This window comes from Scophthalmus maximus, chromosome 9 (genome assembly GCF_022379125.1).
Source record: "Scophthalmus maximus strain ysfricsl-2021 chromosome 9, ASM2237912v1, whole genome shotgun sequence".
Classification (NCBI taxonomy): Eukaryota; Metazoa; Chordata; class Actinopteri; order Pleuronectiformes; family Scophthalmidae; genus Scophthalmus; species Scophthalmus maximus.
In genome coordinates this window covers 6,678,610-6,692,521 of record NC_061523.1, presented here as the reverse complement: position 1 = coordinate 6,692,521, position 13,912 = coordinate 6,678,610, and the positions used below count along the sequence as shown (strand labels likewise).

Here is a 13,912-nt window from a genome sequence, read left to right as displayed (position 1 = left end):
ATAATGTCCGACCGCATCAGCGCTGCCGCATCAGGTCCATTTGCTCGCTCTACATTCTGTCTCTTTCAATAATTACTGAAGCTTGATCTCTCATGCTCGGGTCAATTCAAAAAGCTTTCACGTTTTACTCTACACTCTGTACTACACGGCAAACAGCGTCTCACATACAATCCAGAGAGATCATTGCTCCTGAATAAAGTGCTCTCATGCGTGGCGAGGCGGGGCCGGCGTCCCTCTAACAAGACGCATCGCGGAAATGCTTTCTTATTCATAAGGTGATGTAAATCAAGGGGATGTGACAGGTTGCCGGGAGCTTGGTGCAATTCATTTAGCATGATATATGGGGGAGTGTGTTTATTTATGCAAACCAGGCCTTTGTAGGGGATTCAGTGATCAGGCTTTTACTGTGGCTCCATTAGTTTGACTTGTTTACAGGGATGAAACACCAACCCATAAACTCTTGGTTTAAAACTAGACACCATCATGGTGCACTGCTTCTTCTTGTAAGGACACGATATGTTGCATTTGATCATTAGTGCGTAATGTACCTTTATACACTGAAATCATTCCCTATATAGTGTATTGTATAGTGTATTGCCCATGTTTGATGTCTTGGATATTTAGAGAAATCCCTATACCTCATAGACTCAAATGATGCCACAATATATAGTAGTGTATAAAGAAGTGATACATTGTGAAAAGAGAGAAGAACATGTAGACGTCTGTCAGACAGGAGAAATAATCTGGGTTATGTCTGATTTTTGCCATTTGACAATCATTCTAATATGTGGTGACCTAGTAAATGATTTCAGACACTGGCAACTAGAGCTGCAACATTTAATCGAATAGTAATCGACTGCTGAAATAATCCCCAACTATTTTGATAATCAATTAATCAGTTCAAGTAGTTTTTATTAAAAATAAATAAAAATTCTCAGATTTCAGCTTCTTAAATGTGAATATTTTCTGGTTTCTTAGCTCCTCTATGACAGTAAACTAAATATCTTTGGTGTGGACAATACATCATCTTGGGGTTAGGGAAACACGACCGACATTTTTACCATTTTATTGACCAAACAAGTTAAATAATCAACAGATTAATCGATTATGAAAATAATCATTAGTTGCAGCCCTACTGGCAATGCTTAATGCCATGAATTGTGAATGGAAAGATCAGCTGCTGTCTTTTTGCACTTTGCTTCTTGATGACCAGTGTTTTATTTCATCACAACGCAAAGAAGATGGATCTTGAGGTTTGTCCACACAACACAGATAATAATCGTTTTTATATTTTGAATTCTCTTGAATAACTTTTGAATTTTTTCTCTCTCTCCCCTTGCCTCTCGGTGCCACACACACACACACACACACACGCACACACACGCACACACACACACACACACACACACACACACACACACACACACACACACACACACACACACACACACACACACACACACACAGACACAATCATATAGCTGTGTCAAGAGCTGTTTCCAAACCCACAAGGAAAAATAAATAAATACACAGAGGTCTTTGGTAAACCAAATCCAGCACCAAGTGACAGCCACAGTCCACTTTGCATTGCATGAGTGCAGCAAACTCCCAAGCAAAACTAACCATACTTGTGCAAAATGATGCATCCTCGCAGTGGCAAACCTAGGAAAAGCACAGCCCCTCGGGGAAAATACACATTTTAAAAATATCCAGAGTGCATTTAATGCCCGGGGACGTTAGGACGCTTATTTATAGGATCAAGGACAATACTTAAAGTTCATTTATTCAGCAAGAACAGTCGTAAACATGTACTTTTTATATCATCTGAATCACTTGGTAGAGATGGGCCCGCTGAACCACATTTAATTGGTCAGACACAACCTGGCTGTTTCAGGGGACTGTGCATCCCGCTGTGCAACTATCCAAACGTCAGCTCCACGGCTGCTAGTTTGGACCGAGACAAAGAGCACCGTAAGAATCATGGAGTACTGCAGAGTCAGGGGGAATGAGGGGATGTGATCAAACTGTCGTTCTTTTTAATGGCAGCAGTTAAATGAACAACCTGTCGAGCTTTCTTTCCAAACTGCTGATCACTCGGACACAACGTCAGTGATTACAGAAAGTGTATTACAGCTTTTTGATTACATATCTTGTCTTGTAGTGTTTTCTGTGTAGTAAGCAATGCTCGCTTTAAGCTGTTTGAGCAGTCACCCCTGGCACCAATGCCATCATATACAGACTCATACAGAAATCCTGACGGAAGACGACGAGTGACACAGCATCACTCTCAGCGCAAGCCACACAAATGTTCAACAATATGAATTTATACAAGGGAAAAGGTGTCTCATCAGCCGCAACTCTGGAACTACATCAGAGCCCCACAGTAAATATTAGAGGTGTGAAACAATTGATACTTTACACAATTACAAAAATCTGAATATCAACTTTAAATGCTCCAGTGCTGTGATTTTGCTTTTTAAAACTACCAGGATCACAGGGCAGTGGTGAGGCTGAATTAATTCGTTAGCAGTTTTTTTTTTAATGGAAATGGCTTGAAGAGAGCAGTGAAATAATAAAATATATCAACATCAAAATAATCAAGATTAATGCACCATTAAAGATTACTTGTTGTATCTGAATTCTCAATTCAACCTGTTCGTTAAACAGATGCACAGTTCCGAATCAATGTATTACACTAGCAGATGTGACTGAGGTAGTGAGGGATGCTTTTTCAAGCAAACGCATGAAGATTCATTGCGTTTGGGAGTTTGTATTTCCCCGTTAAGTCTTCATTTTTCCACCTCCTGTTGGAGCAGTGACCGGGACCAGTGACCAAGTGCGAATATGAACAGAAGAGAGCTGCCTCGCAGTCACACTTATGAGGATGTGGGTGCAACCGTGCATTCCGCGTTCACTCCGCAGCCGGGCTTGGTTTCATTGACAGCGACAGACGCCCGTCGCTGCATTATAAAAGTGATCGGTACACAAAAATAAATGCAGGATTAAAGCAGTTAGGATTACGATCAGGTCCACAGCAGTTACGTTAAAGGCTCTGCACTAGGGGGAGATTGCTGCTTCTGCTGCTGAAAGAAATAGGCCCATTTAGCCATCAAATGACTGTGATTATATTGTATTTGCTATAAATAAATACAAGAGAAATGTGCGGCCTAAACCCACATAGTAATTCATTCATTGTTGGGGGGGGGGGGGTTCTTCCTCTCCCCTGAAACCTTCTAGTAGCCTCAAGGGGACACGTGGGTTCATCTTGAAAAGCTCTGCCCTAGATTCATCTTCTACATCTCCGTCATTTGATTTTCAGCGGCTGTAAAACTCACAGCTCTCGTTCAATGCAATAAAACATCCGAGCAATAACTTAATGTTCAGCCTTGATATGGGATCTTGCCGTTTTACTGTATGTGCAGTCCGCTGCGATCTATAATAACCAGCATGCGATGGATTCTACCTTCTTTAAGCTTTTAGTGTTACATTTTTTGCTGAAAGATTTTGGGGTTATTGTTTAGTTGTAGTCAATTGTACTATATTACAAAGGTGTTAACATTATTTTCTCCACAACTTGAAACTGAGAGTATTCATAAATATTAAATTAAATTAATTGTAGGTTTCAATAGGCTCTATACTTAGGTAATTTGTAATTATGCTGTAAATATATAATTGTGTTGATGATTCACTACGATGGAGCACAGACAGTATATGTAGTTCATTGGGATTCAGCCTCCTTTTCCATGTCACGCTACTTGAACCAAGAAAACTACTCAAAGGGCCTGATTCTCTATCCCTGAATATATCGTATGTATGAGTGAACACTCGCGCAGCTGTGAGACGCTCTTTTTTAGCCATTATAAATGTGTTATAAACCAAAGTCCAGCGAAGCGTTTACATGCTTTTTTCCCCACAGATGAGACATACAGATCTAATGTGTCTACAATGTGGAAATTTCCATCTGATGTCATTTTATTTTCCCCTTTACAGACTGAATTCTGCTCCGTGGTGTCGGCCCTGTGTGCATTAATGGGTACAGTGTGTTACTACACTATGAGTGTTGGGGGTTTGGCTCCCACTGGGGTCCGATCTGATAAAAATATATGTGCCCATGGTACTTTCAGACACTTTGGATAAAAGCATCTAATTTATATTTGAATCATTGACTGAATTATTTATTTCAGAGCTCTCTTAAGATTGCCACTTCTTCAAAGCTGTCTGTTGATGGAGTATCGTTGTTAATCCCATAAATCTTGAGAATGCCAAGGCCTAACCAAAAATATCAAGAAAGGGATGCATTAAGTGTAAATTTAGGTGCGATAAAGCAATATTTGATAGAAAATGGGATTTTTTGAGCTAGAAGCACTATTACTGTTGGTCCAGTTGTACAGGCTGAGCATTGCCAAGCTAAAGGAGGTCTGTTCCCCATATGGCAGCTCCTGGACTGGGCTGATGGCCCCAGGAATTTGAATTTCAAATGGCACCACATCCTGAGGGAGGAGCTCAGCTTTGGGATGAGGGGGCCAGCTGGAAAGGGGATGCCAAACATTGGCTGCTGACGGGAGAGGTGAGGATGGAGGCCACAGGCGAAAGATACAAATCTCCAAATCTAACGGAACCCTATCCTCTGTCGGGTGTGTCAAATATTTCAAACTAGTGCCATAACATTTCCCACCAATTTAGACTGCAGCAGTGTCTGAGCAGATCTCCACAGTATAAACACAAAACGTTGTGCCAGTGATGACACAAAGGCAAAGGAATCTTTGCATCTGAATATGCAAATTATCCAGGAGCTACAAAAAATATAGTAATTTCAGGGTCTGGCTCCGTGTCTTTATGGCAGATATTAGGAAATATTAAAGAGATATCTTGCAAACAAGAATATTACCTAAGTATTATGAATATTCCTACAACTACAGAGAACTGAATTATCATACTGTTTCAAATATACCGTTATTTCATGTAACCATTGTTTTTTTCCCCTGAGATATCTGACAAATTCAATGATAATTCTCTGGAAAATAAACTCATACAAGAATAAAAGCCTGTGCAGGGTTAAATGTGGCCAGTTTGGCTGCTGTTACTTTCCAGGAAGTGGAGTCAGGGTTATATAACCTACATGTTTAGTGCACAGAGCGTGTTTGTTAGTTTATACTTGGAGGGATTGCTGCCAAAGGTTATCAGGGCAACAAAAGCTGATGCTAAATGAAATGTTCTCACTCCCAATGAGCCATTCAGAGACCTGCTGTTTCATAACAAACATTTTTAGACTGAATGAATTGTACAGATATCAAATAATTAACTTCTGTGCGTCCAGCTATGGTGTATCATCTCCTTACCCCCAAGGCCGGGCCGTAGACGGTTGTCATATCCATCCAGCAGGCTGTCCAGGATCCGTGTGAACAGGGTGATGTTGGTTTTGAAGGCATCAGATGTGGCATCGGCGTTCGCTGATCTAGTCGGCAGACACACGACAACAACGTGACCAGCTAAGGTACACCTCGACTAACATGGGGTATGATTAAATATTAAATGTATTTAGATGCATAACTCAAGCCTCAGAGGCTTGATTTATGTAGAGTAAAAAAGGGGGTTATTCTCTGGAAGAGACTCCGTAAATGCACGTTGTTTTTCAAACACATGAATGACCCAGTTCAAGGCAGAACATTTGTGAGCCATCTGATCTCAGAGCCAAAACAACTCGACTGAATATGGTAATTTAATCAGAGCTGGAGACTCCTGGTAAACACATTCAGATAAGGTACTACATTAAAGCTAAACATAATCAAAGTCTCTGACAAAACCACCACAGTCCACGGCTCTGACGGGCATATTTTTACTTTGAGCAGGAAAAGAGAATATTACAATATCAATAATTTTTCACATCTGAGGATTCTCTGTTTGGACCACATTTCTCTAATTACCATTTGTGAACGCGTTGGATACTTACCGGCATCAATAGGGTAAGAATATTTTGTGTGTTCTCTTGTATGGCAACAGCCACATCTAAAATCACACCCGTATCACCATACATATGTTTAGGCTGTTTCAGGTTTGTGCAGCTAATCTTTGTATCAACATTCGCCTGCTAATGTAATGCAGTCGGTCAGCGGGAAAGAACGTTTTCCTGACTACCGCATGTCACCTCATGCGTTACCATTACAGTTACTGATATGTGTTTTTGTTAATGTCTAACCACAGATTAATGGGTGGAAAAGGCCAAAGGAAGTTTTCCCATGTTGCTCCCGTTCTTCCGATACGGTGCAAATAGGCCGTTTCCGAAGCGGACATGTTGCACAGACTGTGATTCTGTTTGTGTTGGTGTGGCTGCAAACAGCTGATCTCCACCGCAAATATTTTAATTGCCAAGTAGCCTAATCTAAGACAAATAAAAAACGGAATTCATAAATAGCCTACAGTTCCATGGCTTCACATTGTGTCAGACAAATAACCCCCCACCAACCAAGGCGGGTTGAGGGTTGCTCACATTTTGTGAGCGCGCTCTCATGCACACCCTGAATGAGAGGCACACATAGAGGGCAGCTGAATAAAATGATAGGAATAGTAACCGCCGGCCCACTAAGGCAGTGGGATTTCTCCTGGTACTGCTGATGGCCAATCTGACTACGACACCGTTGTCAATTTGTTTGTGAGAGTGCTCATGGGTATGCAATGAAATAAGATTTTAACCCTAAGGAAGTTTTATATATATATAATTACTATGTGGTGGTCAGTGTTAATACTGTAGTGGGCCATCAATGTAAATCGATTTATGTATAATGTTAATATTAATATTCATTTTGAGGGACAAATTAGTCTGTGGCGAGCTGCCACAATGAAATAATTCAGCAGAGGCAGGGATGTATAGATAGATATTAACAGTATTCCCTCTGATAGTCGTAAAAGCACATTAAAGTAATACAAAAAAAATGGTGGCTCTGTTGTATTCTACTTTTGCAGTTTGTGACAGTGAGCCAGCAGTTAGGCCTAAACGACATTTATCGCATTATTTACACTTTTCTTACTCTGACATGTCAAATGTCTGCTGGGGGGCTAATTTGGGAGTATCCCAAACAAATTCTCAGAATATGCCAGCCTCGTGTGCTTTGGTGGGATCATGGTGGAACCTCGGGAGGGATTCAATGACCTCATTCAAATTATCTCTCGTGCTTCTGACGGCCAGCCAGCCGAGCAGCTGTAGGTGCACTTCCATTATTGTATTCTATATATACAAGAGCGGTACAAGAGAGTTATAGTCAATTCTGCTTCTATCTGATATTGTAGGTACTATTCATTTCAATTTAAGTCAATAAAGTATATTTTTTTATTGTAGTTAAATAGTATAGCTAGGTCTAAGTGTCACTGGTTTGAGGAAATGCAGGTAAGAAGGAAAAAGGAGTTTATAATAATAACTAAGGTAAAAAAAAAAACCTAAAAAAAACAAGACTTACATTCCTTAAAGGAAAAATATACAAAATCCAACTCTCCAAAACCTCACAATCCGGCCACAGAACGAAAAACTCAGGAACGTGGACAGGGAACACCAAGGGAACAGAGCAAACACGCAGTGCTGAGCCGAAGCACGACTGAACGGACGGACCAATCAGAACCAAGGGAGGCACAGAGACGTTCGCTACTTCCACTTCTGCTCCAAACTCAAACTGAAATGACATCGCTGATCGCCATATCCATGAGGTAATATATTGAACTATGCACAAGTAACTCACACGACCCCGCTGCAAAATCACTGCACTATCCCTTTAACTCTCATATTGACTATAGTTTCCAACTAGCCTATATACAGTCCTACGAAGGCACAATAGAATTCCTGGAATTCAGCCACGGCCTTTGGTTCAGGGGGGCCACCCTGAGATTTTTCAGTGGCCCCATCTGGCCCACCCCTGTGTAAATAAATAAATAAATAAATAAATAAATAGTGGGGCCGCCCCCCTGCTCTCCTCCGGAGACAACGTGTGCGATCCTTCCTCAGCTTACACATTCCCCACCGCCCCGCCGTGCCCCTGAAGGCGTCTTCCCCCGACTCACCTGGGTTCCCACAGAGCGGCGAGCGCCAGCAGGCAGGCGAGGAGTGGCGCGGCGCTCCCTCTGCTCCACATGGCTGCTCGAGCACCTGCACACAAGCAGCACCAAGGAGCAGCTCAGCCGGGTGGACATGGCCCCGGCGTCAGATGGGACCCCGTGCGCTCGTTACACCCATGACTTATTTATGGGGGGGGGGGTTCCCCTTTAGCACCGACGGAGGAGGAGGAGGAGGAGACGAAGAAGCAACTGACACTAATTAGTATTCACTGACGCGTCCCACGCGCCGAACATTAATATTGGATCAAATCAGTGCACCGATCGCGAGAGCAGTGCCACCAATTTAGACGATAATAATAATAATAATTAAAAAAAATAAATATATATATATATGAGTAAATATAGAATAATATTAGAAGAAATTCAAAATGTGCAGGAGGTTCTCTCCCCTCCCACGCTTTACCAGCGTCTCCTCCTATAATAAACAACAATAATTTTTAAAAAATCCTTTGTGTCTGAGAATGGGATGGGGGGGGGGGGGGGCGACACTCACCTCCGGTGCAGAGAGTAACCCGCCGCAGCTGGAATCGTCGAAGGCGCAAGAAAGTTAAGGGGAATCGGCCGCTCGCTGGCGCCGCGCTGAGAGCGAGTGAGCGCGCGGCTCGTCACGAGAACAAAGCTGCTGCGAGCGCCGATCAATCATAGTCCCGGTCCGGCGGCAGGAATGCGCCCGGAACGCATCGGAGTCCTTAGAATGCAACACGAAAGGGACATCGACAGAAATGCTCACGACGATGGGAAATATCAGCTGGGGGAAAGTAAATTAAAATGAAATGAACATGTTTACAAAACAAAACGAAAACATGCAATTGCGGGAGAAGGAGCCTGGCTTCAAATTGCCCTCCTCGGCTCAGCGCAGAAGGGGCTCGATGGGAATCGTGATAAGCGAGGAGCACATCTCGGTCTCCCTCAATCTCCACACACACACACACACAAAAAACACTACAAAAGGCTGAGGAGGAGAGACACCGGGTCCTAAAGGTAGATTGGTATCCACTGAGCCTTCCTCCCTTCCTTCCTTCCATCCTCCTCCTCCTCCTCCTCCTCCAGCTCAGACCTGGCAATGTGAGGATGCTCGTGGTGGGAGTGATGCTGTGTCCAACCCCGGGTCCACAGAGGCACATTGATTATGTTAAACAGTGAAATTAAGCCATTAAGTTGTTGTGATGGAAATGTGACGGGTACAGGGGTTTAATCCTGGGTGTCTACACTGAAGATGCTCAGGACTGGCCCCCCATCACAAGTCTAGATTTACCCAGCATGCAGGTCAAGGCATACTGTTTGTATCAAACCTTATGCTGGGGAGTCTTGATTGGTCGAACTTGACTCGTGAACTCTTGTGAACTCTGTTTCTCCGAGGTTATAAAAAAAGCATTAAAACAATGAGAACGCCATCTTCATCATGTGTCCTTCACATTATTCCTCCTGTTGTTTACAGGTGAGTGTTTTACTTGTGTTGTTGACATGCTGAGATTTTTAGACTCGTAGTCTGGAAACCATCCAAATCAACCTGTTCATTCGCTCTAGATTCAGTGCCGGACTGTAAGCCTAGCCCAGGCTATATGCCTATTTTGATGCGCTGATGCACAATGCAGTTGTAAATGTCTACGTTGACCTCATACTGACCCCCACGTAAATCTTCTAAATTTGCATATGTTGATATGCAAACACCACTGTTCTACAACCAAGGGACACCCATCTGTGTAATAGACTTTGATGTATGTGCTGATACTTACAGTATTGAATCTGGACCTATACATTTACTGAGATTGGAAAGCCTCGAACACTTTATTCAGAGGATAGGGAGCTCCTCGAGCAGGGTCAAACTCTGAGATACGAAACTGACTGATTGATTTATTGATTAATCAATCATAATATTACAGGTACACGATTCACCTGCATGTGCGCAGCTCCTTGGGACGGACAGAACGACAACATCAACACACTGGTCCAGCCATGAACCAGGTGTTTTCTTGTTGCACATGTGTTCGTGTGTGTATTTGTGTGTGTGTGTGTGTGTGTGTGTGTGTGTGTGTGTGTGTGTGTGAGTGTGTTTGCATGAACAGAGGACATTCACAGAAAATGAATTGCCCTCTTGACACGTTGCTGTTGCTACGACTACAGTATGCACCGAGGTAGAAATAGTCAGCCTACTGTAGTTTTAGTGTTTGCAGCGTGTTAGGGTCATTTCTCCAGATTACCTCAAATTTAGAAATTCACAAATGAAATAAGTGAAAAATAAAAATCATCATTATGTTGTGAAGTTGTTTCCGTGTGTGTGAATTTGTGCCACATATTCCACATGGAGCTACTTTGGGAGCTGTTCTTTCAGCACCACGTCACACGTTTTGTCGGACAAATGTAACTCTATCAATAATTCATCCTTTTTTTTCTCTGTCGATGGACTTCCAAATGTAATACAAGGAGCCTGAGTGCACACAAATGTGTCGAAATAGTCTAAATATATTCATAAATAAATTGTATTTTTCGTTTTAATTGTCCATATGAGGCAGAAGGGAAAATGTCACAAATGATTTGTATTGACATTATTGCCTGCAAATTACATAACACATTGCTTGTGAAAACATTGTTTTGTTTCTCTGAACTGCTGTATTCAAAAAATCTGTAATAAGAGATTTGAGCAGAATATGATTTGTTGAAGGGAAAGTGTCTCATTTTTTGTGTTTTGGCAATGTCTTCTTAACAGTGCTTCCTTTTGTTTATGTTTTTGAAAAAATAAAGTCGACTACTAGACAGATGCACCATGTTAGAAAATCATTGTGTGCAGACTCCAGGGGTGCTCCATGTCATTTCTTTGATTTCTTTGCAGCAGTAATCAAGTGAAAAAAAAGAAAGAAAGGCGAAAATGACGATTATGTTTCAATTCTTAATAAGCAACATATCAGTGACATAGAAATTAAAAGTGCATGCATCCGGTAACTCTGGCTGATACTGAGACAGGTTGAAGAAAGGATAAAGGACAGCGCACACACACACACACACACACACACACACACACACACACACACACACACACACACACACACACACACACAGATCACAACAGACATTACTGGACCTCAGGGGTCGGGCCATTATCAAGCCTTCCTCAGCTCTGCTTGTGATTAGAGGCTTGTCCCATTCATCTCAGCTCTGATCCATACCTGTGACAGGTGATCGATGACACGGGTCATCTCAACAACGGTGACCTTTGAGCCCATCATCAAGACCTGCAAACCAGGCAGGTGGGGAACGGCTGAGGAAAAAGAAAGGGCATCAAGGACAGAAGACGAAAAACAGCCCTAATCTCTCATGAGTACGAATGGGTTGTTTTTTTATCTGAATTTGGATTTTGACTCGTGCTGCGATAGCCTCTGGGTTACGTAGTCTCACAGCACATCGCTTGTTGCAAGATGTTGCATCATACTCCGCCTACCGCCAGGCCTCCGTGTGTCCCTGTCGGGCACTGTGAGTGAGGTGACAATGCATATTGATCAAGTCCTTGCAGAAGAAGGTATAAGCAGACGATTTCAGCTTGAGAGGAAGCTGTAAATGTCTTATTTAATTATTATTATTATTCCATTTTTTACCTTTGACAACAATGTCACCCTGTTTTAGGAAAAGCATTTTTCCTGACAGCTCACGTGATTCATGCCACTTTAATTAAAGTCGCACATTAATACAAATGGGGCCATCCAATTGTGCAACGTAATTCATTTTAAGGATGAGGAACGGAGGGCTGAGTAAGTCCAGTCCGTCCTATTGCTGGTAACCAAGACGTGTCCATTACCCCCCCCCCCCCCCCCTTTTTATTTTACAGCCTCTGGTTTCCAATAGACAAATTAAAGGAGGAACACCAAGGGAGCAATACCAACGCAGTTTCAGACAGGCAGGAATTGACTGATTTGCTTTCAGTCAGAGGGGGAGCAGCTCAATCCGGAGATACAGGTAATGGAAGCGTTTGCTGCGGCTGCTGCTGATGCTGTGCATTTAAACAAGGCCCAAAATGAATATCTATATCTATATTCAATATTTCATATCCAATGAGCTGTCTGTGCAGAATATACGCAAATGCTTATAGGCCATGTGGGGTGATATGACTCCCATGCATGCACAAGTGTACACACACACTCACTCACACTCGTCAATTTACACGTAGTCACACATACACGCGCACACACGTGTCGTCCTCTGCTGGAGAGACACGGTCATGTTCCAGACGTCACTCGTTGGTGCCGATCTGGAGAGTGTCTGTAGCAGCAGGCGTGATCTTCTGTATGAGAAACTCAAAGCAGCATTGTGTGACACACACGCACACACACACAAGCCCACACACACACACACACGCACACAGATATCAGTTTGCTGTGTTCCTCGTCACACACAGCAGCTAAACACAATATCCCCTTTGATTTGATTTTCCACGTCACACTGTGGCACCAGGTGTTCGGTGACTCTGGTGACATTTCTTTTGGGGGGGGGATACCTGAGCCAGTCACACAGAATGCTGTTGTCAATTGCATGTCAGCAGGAGTTGATTCACCAGGCAGTGCTGGAAAATGCTAAACCATTCTCGGGCCTGTTACCCCGGCAACAAGTCATGCAAGGCAGAAGGAAGATGTTGCGAGAGAGAAAAGACGAGGAGCCCATCGAGGGGCTCTGACACTCTTAAAGAGATAGGTCGCCCTCAAAAAAACTGCACCGGCTCAGCCACACTCACATCGGCACGGCAGTGTTCAAACTGTATCATGACACTGAAGCAGCTTTAATGGGATGCAGCCATTACTAATGTCGTTGGTTACACCTGCATTTGACCAATTTGATCATTTGTGATGAGGATACTGACAAATATGCTCAAATGAAGACAAAAATAAAGCAGGGATTTTAATTTGTGGTTGCGAAATCTGTTTGGAGCATATATCAAGGCATCAGTCAGAAAAAAATGTACGTGGATGTGTCAGTGCGATATGTGAGGAGATTCAGAGAATCTGTGTAAGCACCAAAAGTGCAATAAAATTATTCTGAAGGTTCGATTTTTCAAGTACATTTTCAAAGGGAGATTGTTAACATCATATATCAAATCTAAAAAATATATAGCTGAAATCAAATATTGATTCGAATACTCGAATGAATGTATACGACAAACCATAAGATCATACTGACTGCGTTCAAATTAATAACTGTAAAAAGATTAAGGCAGCACTAAAAAAAAAAAATAGACTGATTTAGATGCTGTGGCATTTCCAGACTTCACCAGAGCAAACAAACACAGCAGCAATGAGCAACAGAAAAGGAGCATGATATTTTAATTAATTTAAAGTAACAGGCAACAAAATTAGATAAACCAATGAAAATATATAATTATGCCTTTGTGTTAAGTGGCATCTGCCTGGGGGGGCACTTTTATTTTGAAGTCAATTAAGAAATCAGCAGGAATTAGACACAGGACAGATGCGATAAAAATGAAAAAACAAAAGGATGAAATAGTTCTAGTGATGCTCGCAGGTGGGTTTCAGTGGAGAGCACCTCAGCTCTGGGCTCCGCCGATGGAGACAAGTGAAAGTTCACGTAGAGGTCATGCTATTGGCTGCCAGATGCTCGCAACGTTTTCAAAAATGCTCGGGCTTCATCTCGGCACCCCATCCACCGCATCTTACATAACTCAATAGATGGAGCACAGGCACACTTAGCTTACAAAAATTAAAAGGCCGCTTTCATGACCTCGCCAGTGCTATTTGTGAAGCAGGAGTTTTCTGCCCTCACCGTTGCTAATTCCCCACAGGTTACCAAGGAAACTACGCCGAGCGTTTTG

At 42.5% G+C, this 13,912-nt stretch overlaps 1 protein-coding gene across 1 annotated transcript in view; it reads right to left on the bottom strand.

Annotated features, from left to right (window-relative positions):
- Positions 1-9,135, bottom strand: part of LOC118319921 (gamma-aminobutyric acid receptor subunit alpha-2) — a 30,588-nt gene extending 21,453 nt beyond the window's left edge. The window contains exons 1-3 of the mRNA XM_035650652.2: positions 8,594-9,135; positions 8,047-8,131; positions 5,340-5,455 (exon numbers count right to left, since the gene is read on the bottom strand). Of these exons, the coding sequence (XP_035506545.1) occupies positions 5,340-5,455; positions 8,047-8,117 (187 nt within the window). The 5' untranslated portion in view covers positions 8,118-8,131; positions 8,594-9,135. The remainder of the gene's footprint in view (positions 1-5,339; positions 5,456-8,046; positions 8,132-8,593) is intronic.
- Between the last annotated feature and the right edge of the window lie 4,777 nt (positions 9,136-13,912).